We start from the raw sequence: 25,366 nt of genomic DNA on the forward strand, positions 1-25,366 counted from the left end.
TTTTAGAAAAAAAAAATTGGGAAAAAGAATCAACGAAGCAAGCAGCAACCTGAATAATTGGTGGAAAACTGGAAAGGAACAGGACAGCTTGATTCTCCTGCGCCGCTGATCGCTCCTCCCATCCTCTCTCGCAGTAAAACCCTAGAGCTGCATCGTTGATTTGAGGCAGAGGGAATCACATTTGCTCGTGTCGGAGATAGCGGAACAGGATCCCCTTTTGATCTGCGTTTATTTTTCTCTATTTGGCGACGTGAAGGAGGACGAGAAGGCGTGATGCGGTCGGCGGCGGTCGTCATGGCCTGGAACGTGTTCAAGTTCTGCACCGCTTTGCGGGCTCTCGGATCGCTCATGCTCCTCCTTGTCCTCGGCATCGTCGGAGTCAGCTATTACGCCGTCGTCATCGCCAATTACGGGCCCGTTCTCATTGCTGGGGGTCACGGTTCGTTCCTGGCCGTCGTCGTCTTGGTCCTCTTCCATGCCCTGGTACGCCATTCACCTACCTCCCTGCAAACTGCTGTCGGCGTCAATTTATGCTTTTTAGCTGTGAGCTCCTTTTGTCTGTGTGGATCCTTGAAAATTATACCTATTGTCTTTTAGTTTGGAGCTCTTCCTTCCCATTGTCGGAGTTGATCCTTGATCAAAGAGCCTTTTTAGATCAGAAACATATTTATCAGAAAAAGGTTCCAGTCTTAGAAGAAGTCATTGGCAGCTGATGATCTGAGCTTATTAAAAATGTTTAAAAGAGAGCTATATGATCTGAGCTTATTAGGTTTTAAAATCAATATTTTTTTTATCACAAGGCCTTGCAACTCCCATGGGGGCCTCCGCACATGATTTGCGATAACGGTCGTGGTGATCGTTGCAGACACTATCATTTTAGTTCCAATATCATTTCACGGAATGGTCATGGCACGAATTTATAAAAAAAAAAAAATAGAGAACTTGTTATAAAAAAAATAAAATACATGAAGCCATACAAAATCAATTAGCTAATAAGAAATTTATAAATGATTTTGATGACATACTTTGTACTCTACAATTTAAATAAATAAATTATATGGTTACCTGCAGCTTATAGATGTTGGTGTAATTGATTGTACCATCGATTATCAATAATATCCCAATATGATTGTCAATCTTCGGTATTATCATTTATTATCATTTTCGCTCTATCCATTGCTTTATAGATAATTGACATTGTTGGTTTTTGATCTTGGTCAACTAATTTCAAAACTTTTACTAATGGTTCAATTGCACCACGAATATCACAAACCCTCTTCCAAAATCTTCCATCCATTATGATGCTTGTAATTTTGTCTGCTTCTTTCCTTCTTTTACCTGTGTTATTGTATGCTTCCCAATCACCAAATGCACATTATTTTTAAATCTGAAGAATGTCAAACAAGACTTTCATTTGAAATAAGTTATAAATTATGTCGTAAATTGGGTTATTCCTGGTCTTAATAATTCATGGTCATTTGTAATTTTTTTCATCAAATTCACAACTTTAGCTATATATGAAGCTCATAGTTCAACTTTAAGGCTATCATAAAATTTATGATTGGATGCTTGTTGTGTGTGCTCCAACCATCACACATTATTATGCATCCATACTTTAACCATTTTGATTTTAAAGTGCTCAAATATCTATTTATCTCATCCACCTCTTCTTGTAAATAAACACTATCAATTTGGCGTTATATGAGACCTTTTATTCCTATTCCAGCCTCAGCAATGGTGTTTATCACGGATTGATAGTATGAACCACTATTTGCTCCATTAAATGGAATAGCATGCAATTCCATTTAGCACCAAACTAATTTTTGAGACTCTTATATTTCATAGAAAACATAAAAGAGTCAATTCCTTTTGATAGTAATTGAGAATCCTCTCTTACACTAAAGCTTTGAGACATTCTTTTTTTCGAATTGGTATCTAAGCCAGATGAAGAACTAGAAAATCTTACAATTATAAAATTTGGAGTAGTTATGTGCATTAAATTGATAAGATATACACATAAATTTAAAATATTATTTATATATTATACTTTAACCATAGCAATTATGCATCTCCTCTTCTTTTACGACTTTCTTGGATGGCTTTTTGTAATTCCTGATTTTCTATACCTTCGATGTCATCTCCACTACTACTATCACTTTTTGATACACGTATATTTTGTGTAATTGAATTTAAGGTTATTTGTTTTTTATCTTTGCATTGAACTTTTACTTGTCTTAAGAGTCTTGAAGATGTTTCTTAACATTGATGATATTTCCTTAGGAGCTTTGGGACTTGTTTCGACATTTCCAATAGCATGTGCAATATGTTATTTTAATCTCGTAATTCGTCAGGTCATAATTTTTTCACAAAATTTGCATCGTATTGTTTTACAAATATCATCCACCATTTGACCAAATTGTCAACCAATCTTAGGTTTTGGTGTCATTCTAAACAAATAAATAATAATGAATAATTTTGACTTATGATAATAATAAAAATCATGATAATGAGAATGAAACACATAAAAATAAACAATTCTTAATAATTTAATATATTAAACTAAAAATTTAGAAAACTTACTGATTTTGAATATAATGGAAATGATAGAAGAAATCAATTAATCAAACGAAGGAGTTAATGACTGTGAGCCAAAAGATGCATATGCTCAAATTTATGATAGATGCTCAATTAATAGAACTAGTAAAAAATTAGATAACTTACTTTGTTTGTGAATACGATGGAAATGATAGAAGAAATCAATTAATCAAACAAAGGAGCTTATGACGATAGCCAAAAGATGCAGATACTCAAATTAATAGTAGATGCTCAATTAATAGAATCGAAGGGTACTCATGCAATCATGCATTATTGGCAAAGGGCTAGAAAAAAAACATGATGTGAATAACTTAGTATATTAAACTAAAAAATTAAAAAACTTACCTGTTTGTGAATATAATAGAAATGATAGAAGAAATCAATTAATCAAATAAGTAAAAAGATGCATACAACAACAACCAATTCTTATCCCACTAGGTGGAGTCGGCAAGTAAAAAGATGCATATACTCAAATTTAAGATAGATGCTTAATTAATAGAACTGGATGAAAAATTATAAAACTTACCTTGTTTGTGAATATGATGGAAATGATAGAAGAAATCGATTAATGAAATAAGTAAAAAGATGTATATGCTCAAATTTAAGATATATTCTTAATTAATAGAACTGGATGAAAAATTAGAAAACTTACTTTATTTGGGAATATGATGGAAATGATAGAAGAAATCAATTAATCAAACGAAAGGAGCTGATGACAGTAGCCAAAAGATATAAATACTAAAATTAATGGTAGATGCTCAATTAATAGTGATCCTGTCCGAGCGCTTAGTCGACGGATGCTGGGGACGTGACACGCTTCGCTGTCTCTGACTGGTGGTGTAGCTCTCCGGCGAACTTGCAAATAAGCCGAGCCGGGAGAGGTTTCCCGGCGACGGCCCTCCGACGCTCAAGTCAGGCAACGAGAGAGGCAGAGTAATGTGGCTACCGTAAAGAGTTGCCCATACCTTCGTCGACGTCTGAGGGTCCTTATATAGGACCCCGGGGAAACGCGGACACGCTTCCAGATGCGTGCACGCTTCCCCAAACATACCTTAACGAGCCTGTGTCAGAAAAGTACCTCTGGCGCCATTCCGCAATCGTCCGAGCATATCCCGGATGTGACGGTGGAAGCTTCCACCATATGATCCTGTGTACGGCTCGGCCGCCAACTCTGCTACTTGTCGGCGGCAGGTGTCTCGAGGATGATGTTATCCTCTGTCTCCTTTGTCCTCTTGCATTCTCTGTCTATTCCAGGGTCGAGCGGTTCAGCCGCTCGTCGAGCACGTCATTCCTACCTCGATTGTGTGCTCGGATGAGATTGCTCCTGCCTCTGTTGCCGGGTGCCCCGACCGAACGGTCATCCCGCTCGGCCTTAAAACCTTTTTACCTTGAGCATCGGAAACCCGACCCCCGGTCGGGTTGTCTTCATTCGGTTCAGGGGATTTACGGCCGGTCGGCCAACTTCGTCCGCTCGGTTATGTCTCAGGGTTGAATCTCCTGACCTTTGACCTCCACGTGTCGTTGACTTTCCACCGTCCTTATCACCGGATCACATGTCTCCCCTTCAAGTCTAGTCGAAGGAGGCTCTAAGTCCGACTGACTGGACTATGAGTTTGGTCGAGCGACATTCACTTTTCGGTCCTGAAAGTGTATTTCTGATCGGCTCTAGGAGGCCCTTCGGCCGATCGGCGAGTTGATGGCCATGCCTTGTAGTTTTGATTTCCACTCGTTGTTTGTTGCGCTTCTGCTTTAGGGGCGGTCGGAGTTGTCGGGTCTCTTTGGAATTCGTGCCAATCCTCATTAAGCTGCCCACACGCGAGTAATGGCTCTCATTTAATGCCGCCCAATAGCTGGTCGCCACTTGGCAAATCCGCTGTCATCGTACGACGGGGGCATCAGCTGTGATTGGACAGGCGTCGGTTCAAATCTGACGGTCCGATGCTAACACTCGTTTCGATGACCTGGATCGGACGGTTGTAGTGGGTCGAGTCCGGGGTTTATGAAGCGCCGACGCTGACCCTCCTTCTATCGTTCTTGCCTTCGCGTTTTTGGTGATTCCTCTCGCAACCATCTTCCCGACGTTCGCTTGCCTCGGTGCTCCGACGAACTTCTGACCCTCTCCTTCACTCTTTGCTCCTAGTAAGCCTTCTTCTATCTCTACTTTCTTCCGTTTTCTTCTTTCTGGTGGTCTCTGCATTCGTTCGATATAGTTTCTGTCCTCTCCGTCAACCCCTTCACTTTTCTTTTCCCGGTCCTTTCTTCCTTGATACTGTTCCGGCGATGGTTAGCACCTCGCAGCCTTCGGATCCCTCTCCCGACCTATGGTATATGACCATGGTAAGCCAGTTTGACGAGACTGACGCGGGACGCTTCCTTAACGAGTTCGAGCTTCCTCCTGACCATAGACTAGCTTTGGCCACCTCTTCCGATCGGCCCCACAATCCACCGACCGGCACCGTTTGCTTCTTTCGTGATCAATTTGTGGTCGGTCTGCGCTTCCCTTTACATTCCTTTATCTGTGAGGTTTGTAATTCTTCCGCATCCCGCTCAGCCAACTTGTCCCCAACTCATTTAGGTTGTTGTGCGGCGTAGTAATCCTTTTCAAGCTGCACGGCATTCCTTTAGTCCCCAGAATTTTCCATTATTTCTACTATCCCAAGCAATCCGAGTGGGGTACTTTCCTTTTCCAATCGCGGATCGGTCTCGTCTTCTTCGATAAGATGCCGACCTCGAACAAGCACTGGAAGGAAAGTTATTTTTACCTTCACTTTCCCGAACTGCCATCCTTTCGCACCCAGTGGCAGACCACTGTGCCGAGCCCGTCGGACCTCGGTAGATATAAGAGCCAGCCGGATTATCTTCATGCGGCCAATCTATTAGCCGGCCAGAGGTTCAACATCAACAAGCTACTCCACGAAGGGGTGTTGTACATATTCGGCTTGAGCCCGATCCGAACGAAGCTCCCGAGCAGCATGGCTAGGCATTTTCCTTGTCCTTTTTTCCTTTTGGTCTAACTGATTTATTCTTTTGTTATGCAGCTGACATCATGTGGCGCGCCAAGGTTGCTGATCGGCTGAAGTTAAAAGCTGTCGAAATGGAGGCGGTGGTGGCCAAGGAGATGGCCGATCGAGGCATCGAGCCGGTCGGCTCGCATGAGGGCGAAAGCGGAGGAACTCCAACTGAGGCCCGAGGGTCTGCCGCTCAGGTCCCTGCAACTGGAGCGGCCGGGGATGCTATCTCTTCGGCCAGTCAGCAGCCTATGTCAAAGGACGCGGAGCGCTCGACGGGTGATTCCCCATTGATAATACGCAAGCAGCACCGGACGGCCATTGCGCAGGAGGAGCCGGTGGTTGGGCCAATCGACGCCCCCTAGAGGCAATCAACCCGCCACCCGCCGCACATGAGGCCATCTCGTCTGATCGGACTCCCTCCCAGCTCGACCAGCCAGCAGCTTCAATTGGGGCGCAACCCGTTAGTTCTTTGCCCCGGGTTCGCCTTCGGCTCAAGCGCTCGGACATTACTTTTACGCCACTCGGTGAGTCGTCCAGCCGAGCCGTTTCTTCCCAATCGGATCCGAACGGTCGTCGAGTGATCAAATTCGTCCTCCGTCTTCCCACCGAGGAGTTCCTCTTGGCGACGGATCAGCCCACTGCTCCCGAGCATCAAGTTACTATTCGAGGGTCGCTTGCCAAGACGTGGGAAGATGCAAGGGCTCGCGTTGCCCTGATGACTCCCGGTCAGTTAGCAGACAGCCATATGCAGCAAGCCACCGGGGTATGTTTCTTAACACACTATTATGATGACTTCACCAGGTTCTTAACATTATCCCATCCGAACGCAGCAATGGGTGGAGAACATTGCGGTCAACAATCGTCTAGCTGAACTGGGGGAGGAGTTGAAGAAACTCCAAATTTCTGGAGGGGCGCCGGCTGAAGGACCCTCGTATGCTACGCTTAGGTCCGAGCTGACCCAGACAGAAAAACTGCTAGCGGCCGAGCGGCACAAGTCTTCCGGCCTGGAAACCAGGGTAGCTGGACTCGAAGTCCAAGTCAAGTCCCATGACCACCAGATCACTGTGGCCACCACCAGAAAAAATAGGGTCGTTGCTGATCTGGACGCGATGAAGGTGCAGGTCCGAGCGCTGGATCAACGTGTTACAGAATTGACCGACCTGCTATCTGCTGAGAAAGAGAGCCGATCTGCCACTGAGGCTAAACTGCAGGCAGATAAGCAAGATCTCCAAGGAGCTCTCGACGCCTCCCGAGCGGCGCTCAAGGAATACCAGGACGGAGAAGATGACCACTTCCAGGTGATGAAACAGAACTACCTTCGATCGGACGCATTTGGTGACAAGCTCAGCGATCGGCTAGTTCTGTCCTTCGAAGGGGCCATTCGGGCGACCACCATCTACCTGAAGGCCAAGGGCCATCTCCCTGAGAATACCTATATTCCTCCTCGAGACTGGCCGACCTGCTGGAAGCTGTTCCAGAGTCCATCTTCGAGCCCATAGAGTGAGGAGCGTTTATGATTTCCTTGAGTAGTGTTTTTTGTAACCCTTCCGATCGGCTCTGAGGGCCTGAATTTTAATGAAGATATGCCATCTTTTTATTAGCTTACTCTGTCAATACTTGTGTTCTCCAATCGGAGCGCGAACTACTGTCGTTCGCGTCTTCCCCTTTCTCTTCTCGTTAACCGTTTCTCGTCCTGCCTTCCTAGCTTTCCAACGGAATTTTTCACGAAGTATTTTCGTTAACTGGGCCGCTCGTCTGAACACCCCCACCTTTTTAAAGGCCGTTCCCGTTAGATTGTTTGTGAAGTACCTTTGGTAACTTGGCCGATCGGCCATTCAACTCACGGGTCGACCTTTTTATTATCTTTTTCCGGGCGGAGGGTTTATAGTCGCTGGTTCGACTCTAGAGCTTAACGTCGGAGCTCGACGGTCTTTCGATCGGGGTGTTTATAGTCGCCGGTTCGACTCTAGGGTTTAACGTCGGAGCTCGACGGTTTTCAGGCCGGGGGGTTTATAGTCGCCGGTTCGACTCTAGGGTTTAACGTCGGAGCTCGACGGTCTTCAGACCGGGGGGTTTATAGTCGTCGGTCCGACTCTAGAGTTTAACGTCGCCGCTCGACGGTCTTCAAGCCGGGGGGTTTATAGTCGCCGGTTCGACTCTAGAGTTTAACGTCGCCGCTCGACGGTCTTCAAGCCGGGGTTTTTATAGTCGCCAGTCCGACTCTAGAGTTTAACGTCGCCGCTCGACGGTCTTCAATAATGAGCTTATAGCTCGGATAATATACTCCGGGCCAAACGGCACGGGGTCTTCACCATCGAGCCTATAGCTCGGATAATATACGCCGGCCGAACGGCACGGGGTCTTCGCCATCGAGCCTATGGCTCGGCTACTATACGCCCTGCCAAACGACACGGGATCTTCGCCATCAAGCCTATTGCTCGGATAATAAACTCCCGGTCGAACGGTACGGGGTCTTCACCATCGAGCCTTTGGCTCGGATAATATACTCCTGACCGAACGGCACGGGGTCTTCGCCACGGCATCATGTTGCTACCTGCTTGGTGCGCCAGAATCATGCCTTTGCTTTGTTCTTATAGCTTTCATTCCTGCAACCAAATGATACATCCGAACGGAAGATTCTGCATGTGATCAGCTTCTCCTTCTGCTTCTCCTCCAGATCGGATGCTATGAAGGTGGTGGCCTCCGGTCGGGAAGAGTCAATCTGCACCTCCTCTTTTTCTTCATAAACCAAAGAAGGAGGTTTCTCGGTTATAGTATTTACCTCGACTCTCATCACTTTCCGAGCGGACATGGATTCGGCTCGGACCATCTCCACATAGCATCTCCGAGCCGCCAGTTGGTCACCCCGCACCTCCCCTACTTGATCTTCCACCAGGAACTTGATCTTCTGGCAGAAGGTAGAGACGACCGCCTAGAACTCGTTGACCGCCGGTCGTCCCAAAATAACGTTGTATGTAGAAGGAGCATCAACCACGATGAAAGTGGTGGTCCTTGTCCTTCTGAGCGGCTCCTCGCCCAACGAGATAGCTAGTCGGACTTGGCCGACCGGCAAGACTTTGTTCCCCGTGAATCCATAGAGGGGGGTCGTCATTGGCAGTAGTTCAGCTCGGTCAATTTGCAGTTGGTCGAAGGCCTTCTTGAATATTATGTTGACCGAGCTGCCTGTGTCAATGAAAATGCGGTGAATAGTATAATTGGCTATTATCACTCAAATGATCAGGGCGTCATCGTGAGGGACTTCAACTCCTTGGAGGTCCCTGGGCCCGAAGCTGATCTCGGGTCCGCTCGCCCTTTCCTGGCTGCAGCCGACCGCGTGGATCCTCAGCTGCCGTGCGTGTGCCTTTCTAGCTCTATTGGAATCTCCGCCGGTCGGGCCTCCGGCGATGATGTTGATCTCTCCCCGAGATGCGTTGTTCCTATTTTCCTCCTCCCGAGTGGATGGTCGAGGTCGTTCATGCGACGCTCGATGGTGGGCTCCGTGTTGCTGACGATGATGCCGCTCGGGGGATCGCCTCTCTATCCTTTGCACGGGGCTCCGTTGTCGATGTCTCTGGTCTGGTGAAGGCGATCGGCGGCGGTAGCTCCTTGGCGCAGGATGAGCGATAGAGGAGAGGCTCCGACAGTCGTGGGTGTTGTGAGTAGTCGACTGATGGAGTGAACAAAATATCGGGGTCCATACCTTCCCCTTGGGCTTGGGCCGATCAGCCTCAATTTGCTGGACGGCGTGCGGCCGAATGTGCTGGTGAGGACAGGCGACTTCGGCTCGCGGTCCTCTGCGGGGCTGGTGGCTGACAGGCTGCTTCCGCTCGGCGGGAGCTGGTTGGTCACTCTGGGCTTCTTTTCTTCTAGCCACCTGGGCTTCTTCCACATTGATATATTCGTTGGTTTTATGCAGCATGTGGTCGTAGTCCCGAGGCGGCTTCCGGATGAGCGATCGGAAGAAGTCACCGTCCACGAGCCCTTGCGTGAACGCGTTCATCATTGTCTCCGAGGTGACCGTTAGAATGTCCATGGCCACCTGGTTGAAGCGTTGGATGTACGCTCGGAGCGGCTCCCTCGCGCCTTGCTTGATGGCAAACAGGCTGACGCTTGTCTTCTGGTGGCGCTTGCTGCTTGCAAAATGGTGGAGGAACGCCGTTCGGAATTCCTTGAAGCTTGTAATGGATCCGTCCGGCAGTCTTCGAAACCACCGATGCGCCGATCCTGAAAGCGTGGTGAGGAACACTCGGCACTTCACACCATTTGTGTATTGATGCAGAGTGGCGGTGCTGTCGAACTTACCCAGGTGGTCGTCTGGGTCGGTTGTCCTGTTGTACTCCCCGATCGCGGGGGGCGCATAATGCTTCGGCAGTGGATCGCGAAGAATGACATCTGAAAACTGCTGGTTGATCCGCTCGGGTGAAGAGTCTGTTCGGGGTGCCTTTCCTTTTCTAACGTCCCGGACGGGTGCTTCATCCGATGAGGATCCCTTGTCTTGATTGGCTTGCGCCACCTTCGAGGGCGTCTGGAACAGAGCCCGATGAAAAGGTATCGGGGCGGGCGGCGCCCCCATATGTGTACCGGTCGGCCCCTTATTTTGCCCCCATATTGAGAGCTGTTCTTGTCGGTCTTCTGGTGGCACTCGACCCCCCGAAGCTGATGTCGCTTGCTGCACTGCCCTCTCGGCCTGAGCCTTCTGCTGCTGCTCCACAATTTTCGCTGCTCGCGCTTGGACGAGTGCTTCGAGCTCCTCAGGAGACAGCATTACCAGAAGTTGACGTCCAGCTTCTTCCATCTTCTTGGCTCGGATTCAGGTGCGTTCCCACAGACGGCGCCAATTTAATCCTGTCCGAGCGCTGAGTCGACGGACGCTGGGGACGTGGCACGCTTTGCTATCTCCGATTGGTGGTATAGCTCTCCGGCGAACCTGCAAAGAAGCCGAGCCAGTAGAGGTTTCCCGGCGACGACCCTCCGATGCTCAAGTCAGGCAACGAGAGAAGCAGAGTAATGTGGCTACCGTAAAGAGTTGCCCATACCTTCGTCGACGTCTGAGGGTCCTTATATAGGACCCTGGGGAAACGCGGGCACGCTTCCCGATGCGTGCACGCTTCCCCAAACATACCTTAACGAGCCTATGTCAGAAAAGTACCTCTAGCGCCATTCCGCAATCGTCCGAGCATATCCCGGATGTGACGGTGGAAGCTTCCACCGTATGATCCTGTGATCCTGTGTACAGCTCGGCCACCAACGCTGCTGCTTATCGGCGGCAGGTGTCTCGAGGATGATATTATCCTCTGTCTCCTTTGTCCTCTTGCGTTCTCTGTCTGTTCCAGGGCCGAGCGGTTCAGCCGCTCGGCGAGCATGTCACTTCTACCTCGGTCGTGTGCTCGGATGAGATTGCTCCTGCCTCTGTTGCCGGGTTCCCCGACCGAACGGTCATCCCACTCGGCCTTAAAACCTTTTTACCTTGAGCGTCGGAAACCCGACCCCCGGTCGGGTTGTCTTCATTCGGTTCAGGGGATTTACGGCCGGTCGGCCAACTTCGTCCGCTCGGTTATGTCTCAGGGTTGAATCTCCTGACCTTTGACCTCCACGTGTCGTTGACTTTCCCCCGTCCTTATCACCGGATCAAATAGAATTGGAGGGTCCTTGGTATTATTGGCAAAGGGATGAAAAAAAAATGATGTGATAGTGATGTCGTTTTTTTTTATACAGAAAAAACACTAAAAGATTGAATGAAAATCAAAGTTTGTAAAAAATGGAATCCAAAGCTTCTTATCAATTAATTAAGAGGTCCATTGAATGAAAAGCAAAGTCAGATTGTAAAAAATGGAGTCCAAGGCTTCTTAATTAATTAATCAAGTTGTCTGTTGAATGAAAAGCAAAGTCAAATTGTAAAAAATTGGAATCCAAGATTTCTTATTCAATCAATCAAGATGTTTGTTCCCTTCCGTTTAGCTATTATAACGTCAAAGAACGACGTCTCAAAGCAAACCATGTTATATGGCCGAACTTTGGAATGGCATGGCCCGTTCTGGCCGTTCAACGCCCGTTCTGACGAACCATGCCTCCGCATGACCTATCGACCTTTGCATCCACCTCTCATGAAGCTTCAAGTTTTTGCAAGAACACTTCCTTTCTTACAAGACGAATTGAGAGATCCGCTCTTACCTACTAAGAACAAAATTAAATAATTGTCACATTATGTGTTATCATGAAAATCATCTAAAATTAGCTAAGTCATTTTGGTTTGAACTGCTTGATGTTCTTATTAGCGAGACATACTTTTACCTAATGTTTAATGATTGCTTATGAAAGAAATGAAGAGAACCATGTGATAAACTATGCCTGTCAACACACAGTAGCTATTGCACATTTGACACAATTATCAGATTGATCATGTCTAATTTTATATAACTATTTTGATTTTCATGAGACCCCATACAAAAATTGTCCAATTTCTTAGTTGTGGAAATATAATTTTGCTCGTGTATGCCAGTCAGTGAATGGTCTGTGTAAAGGCACATATAGTTACTCTCCTCCAGCTCTCATTTTGGAGCAAAGCTTTTCTTGCCCTTTATAAAAGACCATATTTTTATGCGGAATTTTCTCCTATTTTAGAGGATAGTGGTTGCGTTTCTATATAAGAATGGCCACCTAGGGGCACCATATTTTACTTCACAAATTTATCTTGTTATTTAATAATGGATTCATTTCAATTCAAATCCATCTAGGCATAATGAATACAAGAGTAAAAAATCACCACAACAAATTTTGATTCCACATTACACATGCATTCCTGTAAGTCAACTTTGTAGAAATATAAGATAACATGAAAGCATGCAAAACACAAGGTCTTATAAATTAAAAGTCTATGTTTTTTGACTTATATTGCTCAGTACCAATGATATCAAATGCGTCTTCCAGTTAGAATGGTTTGAGAATTCTGGCAATATTGTTGAATTAAATAAAGTTGCACAAAAATTCATGATAGTAAATGACTGAAAAATATTCCAAAAATTGGGATGGTTAAGTGTTATCATGCTTCACGCCTTTAAATTTGTTATATGCTTGCTTAATGCAATTAATGTGGTAAAACAACACTGTAGTGTTGGGAATACTTTTGTCCTTTAATAGTTTTCTACACATCTAATCTAATTTCTGAATTTTTAATTGTTGGAATACATAAAATATGTGCGACATAACCCAGAAAAGTGAACTTGCAAGTCAATAAATGTCGAAAGAGAATAGTAATGCAAATTTAGTAGTTTGCAGAATAGTGAAGCAAATAAAACTTTGAAAATAATTGAACTGAAGTGTAAACCAAAAAAATAGAAACAGAAACAAGGATAAGTATAGTATCCTAGAGGTTCTGATACCAATTGTTGGTTGCTACTCGGAAAACCTAGAGGTTCCACTGTACAAAAATTTTGTACAAAGGTCTGAACCTTTTCCTAGCTACCATGTGTTCTTTTAAATTAAATTTTGGATCGCCTGCGGAACTTTACACGTTTGATCCAAAACTTAATCTATTTGTTCTTTTAGGTTTTGACTTGGATCTCCTGCGGAACTTAACACGTTTGACCCAAGTCTCCTTAAGTTATTAATTCCATTAAATATTAATTTCCATAAAAGGTTCCCAGTACTGACATGGCGAGGCACATGGCCTTCTTGGATATGGGAGCAACCACCACCGACTAGACAAAACCTTTAATAGAAAGCTAATATTCAATTTCCTAAAATAACTTTAGGTTAACCAAAGAGAACAATCAAATCACAAGGAAAAGAAAGAAACAAAAGAACACAACTTCGAAAACATATTTGAAACACTAGAATCGTAAGCCTCTTGTATTTAGTATTATTTCCAAAAATAACTAGTATGATGCGGAAAGAAAATTACTAGTTATACCTTTTAGAAAAACCTCTTGATCTTCTACCGTATTCCTCTTCTTATCCCGGACGTCGTGTGGGCGACGATCTTCCGAGACGAGAACCACCACGCACCTTCTTCTTCTCCAAGCAAGGTTCGGCCACAAGAAGAACCACCTCCAAGGAAGAAGAACTTGATCACCACCAATGCTCCAAAGGATCTTCAAGATGAGGCTTCCTCCTCTTCTTCTTCTCCTTCCTAGGTCCGGCCACCAACAAGAGCTCCAAGAGATGTATGGTTCGGCCACCAAAAGAGAAGAAAGGAGAAAGGCTAGGGCCGGCCACAAGAAGAAGAAAAGAGGGAGAGAAAAATAGAATATTGTCATCTTAAGCCTCCTCTACCCCTCTTTTATAATCCTTGATCTTGGCAAATAAGGAAATTTTAATAAAAACTTCCTTAATTCTTTTTCCATTGAAAAGGAAAATTTATTTAATTAAAAATAATTTCCTTTCTCAATTTTATAATGGCCGGCCACACCAAGAAAACTCCAAGCAAATAAAATTTTAAACACCAATTAAAACTTCCTTATTTGCTTCCTAATTTTATAAAAATTTCTCAATAATTTTATCCCTTCATGATTGGTTTATAAAAGGAAATTTAATAAATTAAAATCTTTCTTTTAAACATGTGAATAAAAAGAAAGTTATCTCTATAAATTAAAATCTCTTTTAATCTACAAATAAGGAAAGATATCAAATCTTTTCTTAATCTTTTGTAGAAACTTATAAAAGAGAATATTTAATTTTAAACTTTCTTTTAAATCATGAACATGTTTAAAAAGGAAAGTTTTCTTAAAATTTAAAATCCTCCTTTAATCAACAAATAAGGAAAGATTTCAAATTTTAAACTCTCTTTTAAACATATAGATGATTTACAAATAAGGAAAGTTTTTACCAAAAATTAAAACCATCCTTTTAAACTACAAATAAGGAAAGAGATTAATCTCTTCTCTTAATCTTTCGTAGAATAAAGGAAAATTTTAATTTTAAACTCTCTTTAAAAACATGATATCCACATGAGAAATAATTTTAATAAAAATCCTTTTAATATTCTAGTCGGCCACCCAAGCTTGGGACCCAAGCTTTGGCCACCAACTTAACTCATCCACTTGGTCTTGCCCTAGCTTGGGTTCCAAGCTAGGCTTGGCCGACCACGTTAAAGGGTATGCGGTGGGTATAAATCTCATATACTAGAGGCTACGATAGGGACCGAGAGGAGGAATCGGTTTTGGTCTCCCGATAAAATTAAGCATCCCGTGTTCGCCCCGAACACACAACTTAATTTTATCAATAATAATTCATTCCACTAGAGAACTATTATTGAATTATCGCACCAATCCCAAATTACATTTTTGGGCTCCTTCTTATTATGAGTGTGTTAGTCTCCCTGTGTTTAAGATATCGAATGTCCACTAATTAAGTAAGTTACTGACAACTCACTTAATTAATATCTAGCTCCAAGAGTAGTACCACTCAACTTCATCGTCATGTCGGACTAAGTCCACCTGCAGGGTTTAACATGACAATCCTTATGAGCTCCTCTTGGGGACATTCTCAACCTAGATTACTAGGACACAGTTTCCTTCTATAATCAACAACACACACTATAAGTGATATCATTTCCCAACTTATCGGGCTTATTGATTCATCGAACTAAATCTCACCCATTGATAAATTAAAGAAATAAATATCAAATATATGTGCTTGTTATTATATTAGGATTAAGAGCACACACTTCCATAATAACTGAGGTCTTTGTTCCTTTATAAAGTCAGTATAAAAGGAACGACCTCAAATGGTCCTACTCAATACACTCTAAGTGTACTAGTGTAATTATATAGTTAAGATAAACTAATACCTAATTACACTACGACCTTCCAATGGTTTGTTCCTTTCCATCTTGGTCGTGAGCTACTGTTTATAATTTATAAGGAACCAATAACACGATCTTCTGTGTGACACCACACACCATGTTATCTACAATATAAATTAATTGAACAACTACATTTATCATAAATGTAGACATTTGACCAATGTGATTCTTATTTCTAGATAAATATTTATACCAAAAGCTAGGCTTTTAGTATACACTCTAACAATCTCCCACTTATACTAAAAGACTAAGCTGCCATATCTGCTGCCATACATCTGATTCCCATGCCTTTCCAAAAGCTCTTGCCTTAAGGACCTTAGGTTATCATCTGATGCAGTCTAGGCGGCAACAACTTCTCCTCGTTATACGATTTCTCGTATTGGGTGGTACTTGCGCTCTATTGTGTTTACTTGCCTTATAGACTTATGGTTTCTTCGAGTTTGCTACTGCACCAACATTATTACAATAAATTGTAATAATCTTTGGACAAACCAGAAATCATATCTAAGTCTATCTTGAGGTTATTGAGTCATTCAGCTTTTATGGCTACCTCAGAGGCTTGCCATATACTAAGCTTCTATGGTGAAGTCCAGATAAACACCTATGCTTATCACTCTTCCATAGTTATGACTTTACCTCCTAAAGTAAACACAAAACCCCGAGGTTGACTTAATATTGTCCCTATCCGATTGGAAGTTAAAATCCATGCAACCCACAGGGACCAAAATAACTGCCTTGTAAACTAGCATATAATCTCTAGTGCCTCTAAGGTACTTATATGCTCCAATATCCTTGTCTAGGGTTACTTTGATATCTGCTAACTATGCCCTTGGCAAAACAGATTTCTGATCTCGTGCATAGCATACATTAGGTTGTCTAACTGCCGAAGCATAAAGAACTGCCTACATGTCCTCAATTTCCTTTGATGTCATCGAAGACATCTGTTTAGATAAAAACACTCCATGCTTAAAAGGTAAGAAACCTTTCTAGGAGTTTTGCATGCTAAAAACGAGTAAGGATTTTTTCGATATATTAAACTCGGGATATATCTATATATATTTTTCTTGCGATCCCTTATTACTTTGATCACAAAAATATATACATTCTCCCAAGTCTTTTATATCGAATTATTTGGACAACCATACCCTTACTTCTGACAACATTTTGATATTGTTTCCAACTACCAAAATTGTTATCTACGTATAGTACAAGAAACACCACCACGTTTCCATCACACCATTTGTATACACAAGACTTATCCGTTTACTCAATAAATCCAAAGGTCTAGATTACTTTGATAAACTGGATGTTCCAAGACCTGAAGCTTTGCCTCGATCCATAGATCGATTGAGCTTTCACACAAGACGCCTTAGCCCTTTATAACGAACCCTTCGGTTTGCTTTATGTGGATGCTATCTTCAAGACTTCCATTAAGGAATACCGTCGACATCCACTGCGAATAGATAAAAGAATGGATAGACTTAAACACGGCTACCAATGAAAAGTTTCCTTTTTCAGCCTTGCTTTGAAAGTTTCTACCTTCCTGCTCATCCCTCTTTTCCTATTATAGATCTTTTACACCCAAAGGCTTTTACACCATCTAGTGGTTCTACAAGCTTCCAGATTTTATCGAATATATATATTCTAATTCTGTTATTCATTACTCTTTGCGAATGTTGGATCTTTATCTTGGAGTGCTTCATCATATGTCCGGATCAGGCTCATGTTTATTTGGGATCAAGTCCAAAGACTCTCCCAAACATGAATCTCTTAGGTTGCTTGACAACCCTCCCACTACTAAGAGGCACTATCTGTAATTGTGTATCTTTTATGATCGTGTTGCGGTTTTGTGATATTTCATCTTATACGGTTGGTACTAGATTAGACGTGCCCTTTATTATTTCCTTAAGAACAAATTTACTTATGGGCATATAGTCATATTCTAAAAATCGGTCATTGATAATGACCTTCCGATTTTAAGACTATAAACCTACTTTTGTTTCTCTAGGATAACTCACAAACAAGTGAACTCCTGCCCAACTTATCAGTGTCTCTTATGTGCTAGACCACCTGCATCAGACTAGGCTTACGCCCATTCTGCAATTCTATGGGAGTAGAGAGTTCTGACTTTAGAAGGTATTATGTTCACTTCTGTTTCTAGTGTATATCCTTAAAACAAATTTGGTAATAACTCATCATCGATCTAATTATTCCATAAGAGCCTTATACCTTCTTTCTACTACACCACTCTGTTGGGGTGTACCAGGTGCAGTTAGTTAGGATTGAGTCCCGACTTCTGATAAGTGACTCCCAAATTATCCTAAGAGGTACTTGCCACTACGATCTTACCATAGTGACTTAATACTTTTACTTAAACATTTCTCCGCATCAGCCTTGTACTCTTTGAACTAATCAAAGTACTTAGTCTTGCGGCACATTAAGTAAATGTATTTGTATCTTGAATAGTTATCTATAAAATAGATGAAATATTCGATACTACCTCTTGCCTGGATAGTCATAGGATCACACAAATCAGAATGAACCAATTCCATCATATCTTTGGCTCCATACCCCTTAGACTTAAAAGCTTCTTGGTTATTTTTCCTTTCAAGTAAGACTTGTAGGTTGGAAAGATTTCCACTACTAATGAACACAAAAGTTCATCAGCTACCAATGAATCCTACTTAAGTTAATATAACCTAGCTTTAGATGCCAAAGATATAATTGGTTCATTTCCGAAGGTTGCTTTCTCTTAAAATTAGAAGATGTGTGACTAATTTCCATTTGTTGCATCGTGGGAGTTATTGGATTATAAATTGTCAACCATCATACCAGAATAGATAACTTTCCTATTTTTCTTGATAACAACTTTGTTATCAAAATAGACATAATATCTATAATAGTTTAGAAACCCAAATCGGGTTCTTTCTAAACTTGGTATGTAAAGACAATTACTTAAAATCCATATTTTATTCTTATCAAAGGATAAACATCTCCCATTGCAATAGCTACTACTTTTACAAGAAGGTGCCCGATGGACGGTGATTTACCTTCATTTAGTTGTTGGGTTTCACGGAACCTGCGAATGAATGCGCATACGATTAATGGCATCTTGATCTACACACCGTGCAGGTAGATAACTCCACTAAACATGTTCAACGACTAATGAATAAAATACACCTATATTGTTCTTAGTTCTAAGAGAATAGTCTACCTTAATGTCCAAATTCTATTTCAATCAATTATAATTGGGACCACTAAGTCTATCCTAAAGTATATCACTAGGGTTTGACCGTCTTCCTAAGAATCACAAAATATTTGGTTAAGACCAACTCCTTAAAACCCATGAATTTTGTATGCCACGCTAGTGTGGACGATACAAATTCAAAAGGAAATTTTATCATTTAATTTTATTATCTCGTCAACCTTACTTTATGACGAATAAAATTAATAGTTAGTCTATCTTTAATCAAATATTTGGTCAAGACTCTAAATTTAAAATAATATCGATTCCTCTAACAATACTATTTAAATTTACAACACCTCAAAACACCGTGAATTTTCTATGCCACGTTAGTGTGGACGATACAAAATCAACATTTGTAAGAGGAGGGTTTACCCATTAACTATCATGTCAACGTAACTTTACGACAAATAAAATTATCTCAACACAGTTAATTTTGTATGCCACGTTAGTGTGGACGATACAAAATCAATCATTTATAAGAGGGTTTTAACCCTTTAATTTTATTATCTTGTCACAACCTAGTTTTACGACAAATTAATAGTTGGTTTCATTTGGTCACACAAATAATAATAGTGACTCCGTTGGGAGGATACTATTAGATGTGTCTAAGTGTATACCATTACTTGACACTAAGTCCATTAATAAGATTATGCCCCTTCGTTGGGGAAGATCACACGCTCTTAATTAATTTCCTATAGTCATCCAAAATGGAAGTCCGTTCCAGTGATCCACAAACAAGCTCATCCGTTATGGAGGAAGGCACTCGAGCCAACGCAAGCTTGTTTGCATCACTTACAAACCAAGAATGGAGACCATGGGATTTATTTAAAATCCCTCCCACTTAGTTATTTATAAACGAGGAATTTTAACTACGCTAGCCTACTAAACTTGTAAACTAACACGCACACAGATAATATAAAAGCAATAAATAAAATCTAATTCTATTATGGCTTTTATCTTTAATCGTCCTCCGTGTGTTGTCATCCCAAGTTGCCGCCATATTTGGCCACCGCCACCGGGTCTAGTCGTCGCATCCATCTTGCTTTTTCACTGCGCCTCCGATCCTTAGAAGGTTCCACGCTGCAAGATTCGATCCATGACATAAATAGAATTTTACATTTTGATCCTATATTCCATAAAAGGAATGTATACGTATCTAGATCAAAAATAAAATCCTAATAAAACTAAATACGGCTCCTGCTGTATTTTATAATACAATCACGCACACAATAAAATGCCCTTGACACGTCAAGGGTCCAATCACACACATAATAACTATAAGCCGTAATAGTTGGATCCTGCGTCCACAAAGTTAGCACATCCTACTATTATCCGCCTAATGTATGACATATGCGTAATTAAACTAATACCAAATACTCAGAGGCAAACCCTAGCTCCGATACCATTGTTGGTTTCTACTCGGAAAACCTAGAGGTTCCACTGCACAAAAATTGTACAAGGTCCGAACCTTTCCTAGCTACCATGTGTTCTTTTAAATTAAATTTTGGATCGCCTGCGGAACTTAACACGTTTGATCCAAAACTTAATCTATTTGTTCTTTTAGGTTTTGACTTGGATCTCCTGCGGAACTTAACACGTTTGACCCAAGTCTCCTTAAGTTATTAATTCCATTAAATATTAATTTCCATAAAAGGTTCCCAGTACTGACGTGGCGAGGCACATGGCCTTCTTGGATATGGGAGCAACCACCACCGACTAGACAAAACCTTTAATAGAAAGCTAATATTTAATTTCCTAAAATAACTTTAGGTTAACCAAAGAGAACAATCAAATCACAAGGAAAAGAAAGAAACAAAAGAACACAACTTCGAAAAAACATATTCGAAATACTAGAACGTAAGCCTCTTGTATTTAGTATTATTTCCAAAAATAACTAGTATGATGCGGAAAGAAAAATTACTAGTTATACCTTTTAGAAAAACCTCTTGATCTTCTACCGTATTCCTCTTCTTATCCCGGACGTCGTGTGGGCGACGATCTTCCGAGACGAGAACCACCACGCACCTTCTTCTTCTCCAAGCAAGGTTCGGCCACAAGAAGAACCACCTCCAAGGAAGAAGAACTTGATCACCACCAATACTCCAAGGGATCTTCAAGATGAGGCTTCCTCCTCTTCTTCTTCTCCTTCCTAGGTCCGGCCACCAACAAGAGCTCCAAGAGATGTATGGTTCGGCCACCAAAAGAGAAGAAAGGAGAAAGGCTAGGGCCGGCCACAAGAAGAAGAAAAGAGGGAGAGAAAAATAGAATAGATTCCTTGAAGCCTCCTCTTCCCCCTCTTTTATAATCCTTGATCTTCGCAAATAAGGAAATTTTAATAAAAACTTCCTTAATTCTTTTGCCATTGAAAAGGAAAATTTATTTAATTAAAAATAATTTCCTTTCTCAATTTTATAATGGCCGGCCACAAGAAAAAAACTCCAAGCAAATAAAATTTTAAACACCAATTAAAACTTCCTTATTTGCTTCCGGAATTTTATAAAAATTTCAATAATTTTATCCCTTCACGATTGGTTTATAAAAGGAAATTTAATAAATTAAAATCTTTCTTTTAAACATGTGAATAAAAGAAAGTTATCTCTAAAAATTAAAATCTCTTTTAATCTACAAATAAGGAAAGATATCAAATCTTTTCTTAATCTCTTATAGAAACTTAAAGAGAATATTTAATTTTAAACTTTCTTTTAAATCATGAACATGTTTAAAAAGGAAAGTTTTCTTAAAATTTAAAATCCTCCTTTAATCAACAAATAAGGAAAGATTTCAAATTTTAAACTCTCTTTAAACATATAGATGATTTACAATAAGGAAAGTTTTCCAAAAATTAAAACCATCCTTTTAAACTACAAATAAGGAAAGAGATTAATCTCTTCTCTTAATCTTTTAGAAAGCTATAAAAGGAAATTTTAATTTTAAACTCTCTTTAAAAACATGATATCCACATGAGAAATAATTTTAATAAAATCCTTTTTAATATTCTAGTGGCCACCCAAGCTTGGGACCCAAGCTTTGGCCACCAACTTAACTCATCCACTTGGTCTTGCCCTAGCTTGGGTTCCAAGCTAGCTTGGCCGCCCCATGGTAAGAAGGTGGGTATCGGTGGGTATAAATCTCTATATACTAGAGGCTACGATAGGGACCGAGAGGAGGAATCGGTTTTGGTCTCCCGATAAAATTCCCGTGTTCGCCGAACACACAACTTAATTTTATCAATAATAATTCATTCCACTAGAGAACTATTATTGAACTATCGCACCAATCCCAAATTACATTTGGGCTCCTTCTTATTATGTGTTAGTCTCCCTGTGTTAAAATAACAATGTCCACTAATTAAGTAAGTTCTTGACAACTCACTTAATTAATATCTAGCTCCAAGTAGTACCACTCAACTTCATCGCCATGTCGGAAGTCCACCTGCAGGTTTAACATGACAATCCTTATGAGCTCCTCTTGGGGACATTCTCAACCTAGATTACTAGGACACGCTTCCTTCTATAATCAACAACACACTATAAGTGATATCATTTCCCAACTTATCGGGCTTATTGATTCATCGAACTAAATCTCACCCATTGATAAATTAAAGAAATAAATATCAAATATATGTGCTTGTTATTATATTAGGATTAAGAGCACACACTTCCATAATAACTGAGGTCTTTGTTCCTTTATAAAGTCAGTATAAAAGGAACGACCTCAAATGGTCCTACTCAATACACTCTAAGTGTACTAGTGTAATTATATAGTTAAGATATACTAATACCTAATTACACTACGACCTTCCAATGGTTTGTTCCTTTCCATCTTGGTTGTGAGCTACTGTTTATAATTTATAAGGAACCAATAACATGATCTTCTGTGTGTGACACCACACACCATATTATCTACAATATAAATTAATTGAGCAACTACATTTATCATAAATGTAGACTTTTGACCAATGTGATTCTTATTTCTAGATAAATATTTATACCAAAAGCTAGGCTTTTAGTATACACTCTAACAGTAGTGTTGGGAATACTTTTGTCCTTTAATATTTTTCTACACATCTAATCTAATTTCTGAATTTTTAATTGTTGGAATACATAAAATATGTGCGACATAACCCAGAAAAGTGAACTTGCAAGTCAATAAATGTCGAAAGAGAATAGTAATGCAAATTTAGTAGTTTGCAGAATAGTGAAGCAAATAAAACTTTGAAAATAATTGAACTGAAGTGTAAACCAAAAAACTAGAAACAGAAACAAGGATAAGTATAGTATCCACATTGTTAGATGTACTTTACATGAATTTGGTTTTTCTACCTTTTTCAGTTAAAAAAAAAACTACAATTTAGTACTTTGGTGATTTAATTTTTGAGCAAGTAAACACTCTGGTGTTTGAATTGAGTTTAGTTGATAATACCCTATATTATAATCTAAGAAAATTTACCACATCTATTGTGAGAAACTGTCGAGTGCTTATAACTACCAATGAACTGATGGAGTTTGAAGTGGAAAAATGTATTTGTCTTCCATCCTAATAATTGTTTATTGTATTGTCCACCCTAACTAAAATACTTGGTTCCCCAGTTGGGCTTACTTCTATGGACCTATTTCTCTGTTGTTCTGACGGACCCTGGCAGTGTGCCCCCAAATTGGAAGCCTGTTGCAGATGAGGAGAGTGGAGAAACCACTCCATTAACAAGCATGGAGTTCAGTGGTCATATTATAAATTTGAAACAACCAGGACCCCTTACAGAAATACCAAGTCCAAGAATAAGGTATTGCAGGAAGTGCAATCATTTGAAGCCACCTCGCTGCCATCACTGCTCTGTTTGTAAGACCATGCATCTTAAAAATTAGTGATATAATGATTTTCTTATCTATAAGCCTCCTTTCTAAATATTAATTCTTACCTTAGGTGGACGATGTGTACTCAAGATGGATCATCATTGTGTGTGGGTCATCAATTGTGTTGGGGCTTTAAACTACAAGTTCTTTCTTCTTTTTCTGGTAAGTCAATTGTCTTTTATTTTTTCTGTCAGTTGTCAAAAAGGTGTAAACCACTAGTAAGTGCCTCAAATTTGATTTCCTCTTCCTACATTATAGTTCTACACTTATTCTGTATTCTATTTGATGCAAATAAAGAACTATTCAATCTATTTCTAGAATGCATAAGTTATTCTTCAACCTTCATATCTGTATAGCGAACTTCAAAACTGTGTAACACATCCTATCTCCTGTTTCCCAAGGTCATTGTTACATATCTTAGATACAAAGAGACAACCAGCCATATCTGCACATGTAAACTGATTCTTTGGTTGACTCGAACTCTTCCATCTCTCTGTTCTTCATTTTAAGAAGTATTGGTAGTTCATAACTTGGATGCCTTTTCACTTTCGAGTGACCAAATGCAAAATACTTCTAAGATGAGATGATTAACTCATATTAGCGTTCAGTTTCCTCTTCTTTTTCCACATCTAGGTTAAATTATAGTTGGCTCAAGTTTCAACTTCTTGTATAAAATACAAATAAGAAAAAAGAATAAAAATTCCAATTCGAGGTTTGCTCGAAGTTAAGGTTGTCTCTAGGTTCGTGGAATTATCACTTGTTGATGGCTAAATGAAAATGTAGGTTGATTATACTTCCTTTGGTCTGTGAGAATGCAATGCCCCATTGTTTTGTTACATTTCTGTCTCGGTCCATGACTTTATTTTGTTTCCTCTTATGGATGCAGATTTACACATTTCTTGAGACAACTCTTGTTAGTGTTTCGCTGTTGCCTCATTTCATTGCCTTCTTTAAAGATGTGGAGATACCTGGCACACCAGGAACACTAGCAACTACTTTTCTGACATTCGGTATGCATTTTTCACTTTTTACTGGGATAGTAGCCTTTTTCATAGGCAATTTTTGCTTCCTCGAATTTTCTGTTTACTGACAAAGACGACTGTAATATTCTAGTGTTGAATCTGGCTTTTGCATTAAGTGTGATGGGGTTTCTTATCATGCACGTGTCTTTAGTTATGAAGAATACCACAACAATTGAGGTTAGCACTCTTCTTACTGTAAGTTCATTTTGGATGTGTTTCCCACACGAGCTGACTTGCCACTATGTAATCAGGCATATGAGAAAAAAACAACTTCAAAGTGGAAATACAATCTTGGCCGCAAGAAGAACTTTGAACAGGTTTCTTTTTTATTAATTTATTTTGCACGATCATTAGGATCTTTTCAATCTCGATTATCTGTTTTTGGTCATAACTAACTAATTGACTTCAACAACTATGCTCTGGAAAAAACCACTTTGAATTTCTCAGGTCTCAACCTTTTTTTTCATTTTATACATGAATGACACTCAAACATCACTCAATGTAGTCAAATGCATCTTGTGTTATCATCATGCGATTACATCATACTTTGTGTTTTTTTTTTGGTAACCTGACTGATGAACGAGGTAGTTGATTGCTCTTGAAACAGGTTTTTGGGGCAGACAAGAAATACTGGCTCATCCCAGCGTATTCTGAAGAGGACCTGAGAAGAATGCCAGCTCTGCAGGGTCTAGAGTACCCCAGCAAGTCAGATATGGATGTAAAATAGAACTCCTGTAATAATCTTTGGTTTCGCTTGAAAATTAGCATATCACGCAAAAAGGAAAAAAAAAAACATAGGTTTAGTTAGTATGTGGAAATCTTTCAATTGTCATCCATAA

General features: G+C 40.7%; 1 protein-coding gene across 2 annotated transcripts; it reads left to right on the forward strand.

Moving 5' to 3' along the window:
* The first annotated feature begins 54 nt into the window (after nucleotides 1-54).
* Nucleotides 55-25,366, forward strand: LOC122024955 (probable protein S-acyltransferase 14). Of its 2 annotated transcripts, none has more exons than XM_042583706.1 (7): nucleotides 55-483; nucleotides 23,245-23,491; nucleotides 23,576-23,667; nucleotides 24,392-24,515; nucleotides 24,619-24,704; nucleotides 24,779-24,844; nucleotides 25,116-25,366. In XM_042583706.1, exons 1-7 carry the CDS (start codon nucleotides 274-276, stop codon nucleotides 25,179-25,181), a joined length of 891 nt encoding a protein of 296 aa, XP_042439640.1. In that variant the 5' UTR covers nucleotides 55-273; the 3' UTR covers nucleotides 25,182-25,366. The 2 variants fall into 2 exon arrangements, with proteins under 2 accessions (XP_042439640.1, XP_042439636.1); XM_042583702.1 differs by having other exon boundaries at nucleotides 56-483; nucleotides 25,135-25,366.

Source organism: Zingiber officinale, chromosome 1A, assembly GCF_018446385.1.
Source record: "Zingiber officinale cultivar Zhangliang chromosome 1A, Zo_v1.1, whole genome shotgun sequence".
Classification (NCBI taxonomy): domain Eukaryota; kingdom Viridiplantae; phylum Streptophyta; class Magnoliopsida; order Zingiberales; family Zingiberaceae; genus Zingiber; species Zingiber officinale.

Coding starts and splice junctions, on each gene's coding strand:
- LOC122024955 (XM_042583702.1), top strand. CDS start 274: ATGCGGTCGGCGGCGGTCGTCATGGCCTGGAACGTGTTCAAGTTCTGC. Junction 484..23,244: donor TGGTCCTCTTCCATGCCCTG/GTACGCCATTCA, acceptor TTGGTTCCCCAG/TTGGGCTTACTTCTATGGAC. Junction 24,705..24,778: donor AGAATACCACAACAATTGAG/GTTAGCACTCTT, acceptor CTATGTAATCAG/GCATATGAGAAAAAAACAAC.